This window comes from Alexandromys fortis, unplaced genomic scaffold (genome assembly GCF_014885135.2).
Source record: "Alexandromys fortis isolate MF-2015 unplaced genomic scaffold, M_Fortis_MF-2015_v1.1 scaffold_14, whole genome shotgun sequence".
NCBI lineage: Eukaryota > Metazoa > Chordata > Mammalia > Rodentia > Cricetidae > Alexandromys > Alexandromys fortis.
The window spans coordinates 203,673-209,672 of record NW_026067910.1 but is presented as its reverse complement, the minus strand read 5'-3'; the positions used below and the strand labels follow the sequence as shown (position 1 = coordinate 209,672).

Below are 6,000 nucleotides of genomic sequence, written 5' to 3'. Positions count from 1 at the left end.
AGAACACTTCCCTGCCAAGGGTTCAAGCTGCCCAGTTTAGTGACTTCTCCAGAGACGAAGCTGCACACACACAAACACTATAAAAGCTGGGGTGTCAGGAAAGACTCAGTCTCTGCTTTCCCCACCTGCTCCATCCCACATCTCTTCCAGCCACTGGTTAACCCTGTCTGTGTTTCTAAGGAGAAGCATTCTGTTAGCAGATTCCTCCTTAGGAAGTCTGACCCTTGCCTGGTCCTGGGTGAAGTTTGAGCTAGACTTTCCCCTTCTTCCACCCAAGTGTGGGAATGCTGCTATTCTTAGGACGATGCTTAATTTTTGTGTGATTTCTTATACGTAGATCTGTGCCCTTTTGTTCATCTAACACATATTTATTGAGCGCCTGCTACGTGTCAAAGTGGTTCCTGTCATGGAGATTATACCTTACAGAAGTGAGATCAGGTGCTACATGTTGTACTACGTGTGTGATCAGGTTGAAGGAAATTTAAAAAAAGGGGGGGGTAGCTGAAAAGAGGCTAGGCAGTAGTGATGATTGGTGTTATAGGAGCAAAGGCAACATCTAAACCGTGGAGCGGCTGAAGAGCCAAGAAGTTTCAGGTAGAAGGAGGAGTGAGGGTGAAAGTCCAGAGTTTCAGGTGAGGGCTATGTATGAGGTTCGTGAGGAGGCCAGAGTGAGGCAGAGTATAGATGAGTCAGAGAAACATTGGAGGGGAGATAGGGGAGAGGGAGGAAGGGAGGGAGAGATTCTAAGGGCCAGAGGTGTGTGTGTGTGTGTGTGTGTGTGTGTGTGTGTGTGTGTGGAGGGGGACCTGATCAAAACAGTATTGTCTAGGTGTGACAAGACCATTGTACCCAACAACTAACGGCGGCTGTGGTTCCCCGTACAAGCACAGAGGGGGAGTTCACCAGTTCGTTTCCATTTGAAATTATCCATGTGTCTATATCCGAGTATGTGCAGGTGCCCGTGGAGGCCAGAAGAGGGCGATCAATCCCCGGAACTAAAGTTAACGCCTCCAGTAGCTGTTGCTCCAAACAAGCGCCCTAACTGCCGGGCCATCTTTCTCCGGGAATCTCAAGTTCTATTTTTAAAGGTTGAGCAACAAGAATGTTCTTCAGGAAAAAAAGGTTATGGAGGGTGAGAGCAAAAGGGATTAAAAACCAAGTTGTCCTGCAGTCCTAACACGGAGGGCTGGTGTTGGGGGTGACGGGTGGGCAGGGCAGGCAGAGGCAGGGAGGCTCCTGAGTTTGATGTGGCCAACTTGGCTACAGGGAGTGGAGTCAATAAATAAACGAGCACTTAAAACCCACTATATGGTGGATTCTTAAGCAAGACAGCTTAGGAAGCAGGGACGTGTCCTGCTGAAGATGGGATGCTCTTGAAGACTCGAGACTGAGTCGGGCAGGTGCTTTCCGGGATCATGGGGATGTGCCAGGAGCGTGGAGGGTGTGGGAAATCATCCGGCAAATTTGAAGGCACGTGCGATGGAGCATCAGGGTGTGCCCTGCGCTGACACCCCAAGACTCGTGGGCTGCTGGGAAGGAAGGTGGGGGTGGGGCGGGGGGTGCAGGGGCATCCTGCGGGCAGGGCCGGTGGGGCTTGGCGCTCACAGCTCAGGGCATTCCGATACGCGACAGGGATATGGAGTCCTGCAACGGGGAACTGATTTTTGACCACGTGGGACACTTTGGCAAGTAGGGAGGCAGAGAAGGATTTGGGGCCAGAGTGGGAGCGGCACGCATTGGGGCCGCAGAGGTGTCTGTTTCTGTCGGTTGGGATGGGGTTCTACAGCTTCTCCACGCCCTCTTTGCCCAGCGCTTGCAGAGGTCTCGCCCACAGCCCATGGCCTGGCTTGTCCTCTTGGCTTCTGTCCACAGGAGGCGCTGGAGTCCGCTTGGAGTTGGTGGGTGCAGGCAATAGCCGTGCCCCTACGGGGAAGTAGGGACTTGGGGTGCTCTCTAGACCATTAGCTGGAAAATCATCATTTGGAGGAATGGTCACAGGTCTAGTAGAAACCCTGCCAGCCCAGCTGGCTTCTCTTCCAGTGTTCAAGATGACTGTTTCTATCCCCAGCTCTCCCTCTGGGCCTGGTCTGTTCTCTGGCCTGGTTGCCACACAGATACCCGACATGTGCCAGGTACTCTGTAGTGAGCTTACACACAGTTCTTAATATGATGCTCACTGTAGAAGACGTGTTAGAGTCTCTGAATGACTGGGAAATGGAGGCTGTAGGGTTAAAGGCTCACCGCGGAGTCACACACAGACGAAGGGATCAGCTTCCCACGTGTGAACTGTAATGGGCCCGAATGTTTCATTGGCTACTACTCATCTGTAAAATGGGGCTAATAATGTACTTTGGATGCTTACAAATAACTCTAGAAGTATATTTAATACGGTCAGAGATGGCACACACACATGCAGTTCCAGTTTGGGGGAGGTGACAGATAGAAATTGACAGAAAGCTCCAGGCCAGCCTGAGCTACCTAGAAAGACACGGTTTTAAAAGGGATCGACAAAAAGAAAAGGTTAGCATGGTTTTCTATAGACACGTGGGACCCACAGCGGCCCTGTAAGACAGGAGGTATAATGCCTTATTTTCTCCTTGTGTTTAGGAGGTCGCTAAAGTAGGCATGTAGTAGTCAGTGTTTGGTTGAGGTTCTAGCTTAGAAATCACTCAATGGCCAGGTGTGGTGGCTCGTGCCTGTCATCCCAGAGACATGGATGCAGGAGACTACTGAGTGTTTGAGGCTAGCCTGGTCTCCACAGTGAGTTCTAGGCCAGCCTGGACTGCAGAGGGAGGGTCTCTCCCAAGTGGACTCTACCCCTGGATTACTCAGGGACCAGGCATGAGCAATGCTGCTCTCACCAGCAAACCCCCCTTCCCAGCAGCTGTTCCCATCATCCTCAGTGTCAGACACTGCTCCCTGGGTGGGAGAAGATGGTCAAAGCCTTTGAAGAAATGACTTGTAGTTGGCCACAGTGATGCAAGTAAAAGTCTTACAGCCTAGTAAGTTCTCAGTAAGTCCTGGCTTGCCCTAGTGCCCTGGTCAGATGCCTCTAGCAGAAAGTGAGGTCAGTGTGCCCATTAGATGCCACCCACCTCCTGTTTTATCCATTTGTTCTAGTTGGCCCTTTTTGTTGTTTTTAAATTAACTTTATTTTGTGCATGTGTGGTATGGATATGTATGTATCTCTGTGTGCCCATGTATGTGCGACCGGAGACCAGCGGTCAGCTGTTGGGAGTCTTCTTCAGTTGTCCTCCAGTGTGCTTGTGTCCATAGAGGCTGGGGGTGGGGTGGGTGTCATATCCCTTGGAACCAGAGTGAATAGCATTTGTGAGCTGCCTGCCTGATGTGGGTGCTGGGAATTGAACCAGGGTCTTCCGGAAGAGTATCAAGTGCTCTTATCTGCTGAGCCATCTCTCCAGCTCCTCCATCTTGCTTCTTAAGACAGGGTCTATCACAGGATCGGGAGCTCACCAAGAGGCTGCCCATGGTCAGCAAAGCCTCAGTGTCTTCCCAATCACCATAGCAACATCCATATTATACCTACTGGCTGCCTCATTTGACTTTTTAAGTGAGTGCTGGGGATCTCAACTTGGGTCCTTGGTGTGGGGTGTCCTTTTGTACACATGTTGCTTTTATTGGCTAATGAATAAAGAAGCTTCTTGGGCCTATGACAGGGCAGAGTAGAAAAAGGCAGGAATTCCAAACAGAGATAGAGGAGAAAAGAAGGTGGAGTCATGGAGATGCCATGTAGCTGCCAAAGGAGACAGATGCCCCGGAACCTTACTGGTAAACTATGAGCCTCGTGGTAAAATATAAAATAATAGACATGGGTTAATTTAAGATGTAAGAGCTAGCTAGAAATACGCTTAAGCTATTGGCCAAATAGTATTGCAGTCAATACAGTTTCTGTGTGATTATTTTGGGTCTGGGTGGCTGGGAAACAAATGAGCAGTCTCTGCCTACAGGCCCTTCAGCTTGTGTGGCAAGTTACTTAACCGATGGAACCATCTCTGATTCCACTAAATTTATGTTTAATGGTCACATAAAACAGGGCAGTATAAATCTTTCTAGGGCAGCATATCCTTATTATTTACAGATAGAAGAGGAGGCTGTGTGTGACTGTTTAGTTTCCTACAGAAAACTAGGGAACACACTATGTGACAAGCCCTGATTTCCCCTCTTGACTCAGTGGGTGTTGCTAGGGAGAGCACTATGTAAAATCTCTGTTGAGACAGATGTGGAGTATGAGGTCTCAGGTGGGGCTACTCCAGTAGGATGAGACTGGTTAGATACAAGCCCAAAGGTCTCAGGTAAACAGCATACGTAGTTTTCTCTGATTGTTATAATAAAAATATTGACCAAAACCAGCCTGGGGAGGAACAGCTTTAATTGGGCTTAAATATCTTGCTTGGGTCATAGTCAACTGAGGGAAGCCAAGAACTCAAGGCTGGAACTCTGAAGCAGGAGCTGATGCAGAGGCTATGGAGAGATGGCTTACTGGCTTGTTCCTCATGACTTGCCTGGTCTGCTTTCTTACACACCCCAGGACCACCAGTCCAGGGATGGCACTGCCCACAGTGAGGTAGGTCCTCTCAAACCAAGACAACCCACCAAATAGACGTGCCTACAGGCGAGTCCGTTGGAAGCATTTTCTCCATTGAGATTGGCTCTTTTCAAATGACTCTTGTGTCAAGTCGACAAAAACAGTAACGGGGACACTACTCACAGCTCTCTTTGAATTTCAAGCCCAGAGTCTGCATCTCCCAGGCTGTCAGTGCCTGCTGCTGTAATTTAACCATCCACTCACTGAGAAACAGTTAAGCTTTCAATGTTCTGTCGGGGAACAGCCATGACAAAAATACCTCTCGCCAGGGTAAAGGCTTGGGGATTAGAAATATAGTAAAGAATATAAAGATGTGAATGAAAATAAAAAAACAGAGAAACATATAGGATAGTATCAGGAGGGAACTCCAGTGAGTACTGAAAATTCACCGGCGTTTAATTTCCAACTGCTTAAAATATCCCTGACCCTAAAAGGTAGGAGTAAGATAAAAGACTGCATTACCATGATACGAGGAAATGAACAGACCAGTTGAAAGTCGAGGGCTACATTCATAGTTAAACATTCTGTTTCTAGAACAAAACAAACCTTGCTTACACCCTAGACCAAAACTGTAGGCAAACCACCCCCTGGGATAGAATCCCAAGTTATCTTTATAAAGGGAACTGGAACTTAGTTGGATCCTTAAAGTCTTGTTTGAGGTAGGAACAATCTACTTCTCTATTTCTGGAGCACAAGGTCTTGCCACACCTTGAGAGAGCAGAGCTCTCTGGTGTGTCTAGGTGGTACCTTTGTTTGAGGTAGAGGCACAATAACCTTGAAGGAACTACAGGCAAGTCCCGAACTCTCTGACCTTTGGTCAGTATGGAAATAGGCTCACATTTTCAGGCCTCCACAACATTCTGCCGTTAGAGGCAGAATGAACAAACTTAAATTTGGGCCCATGGATGTTGATCTCTGGTCTCAGTGTGAGCAGGCTTTATTACCTTCAAGGGTAAATGGTGACACCCAGTGCTTGAATCACAGGTTGAAAAGTAGAGATACGCTCAAGTTTTGAAAGACCCGGATAAATTCAGACCCCTCTAGTAGAATGAACAGAGCCCCCACAATCTAGCAGGGAGGGAACAAAACTCTAGGTTAGCTGGTTCAGTGACTCTGTTCCAGGAACTAGCTGACCAAAAAGTTAGATTATAATCTTGAGAATCATCTTGAGAAACGGGGAGTTACCCCTTGTGATCATCACTGGTATTTTCGGAATTTTCTATGACGCCCTCCTTACCCCCTTTGGATAACTGGGTTGTGGTTTCTTCCCTTAAAAACCCCTTCTCCCAGTTACTCAAGGTCGAACTCCTCCCCTGCGTGGGTTATGAGTCTGGGCCCCAGTGCACTGGTTCTTGTCCTGTCAATAAACCTCGTGTGATTGCAGCAAGGACGGT

At 48.3% G+C, this 6,000-nt stretch overlaps 1 protein-coding gene across 1 annotated transcript in view; it reads left to right on the top strand.

Annotated features, from left to right (window-relative positions):
• The first annotated feature begins 1,636 nt into the window (after window positions 1-1,636).
• Slc22a16 (solute carrier family 22 member 16) overlaps window positions 1,637-6,000 on the top strand; it is a 40,512-nt gene continuing 36,148 nt past the window's right edge. Inside the window, exon 1 of the mRNA XM_050137961.1 lies at window positions 1,637-1,689. Within this exon, the coding sequence (XP_049993918.1) occupies window positions 1,637-1,689 (53 nt within the window). The remainder of the gene's footprint in view (window positions 1,690-6,000) is intronic.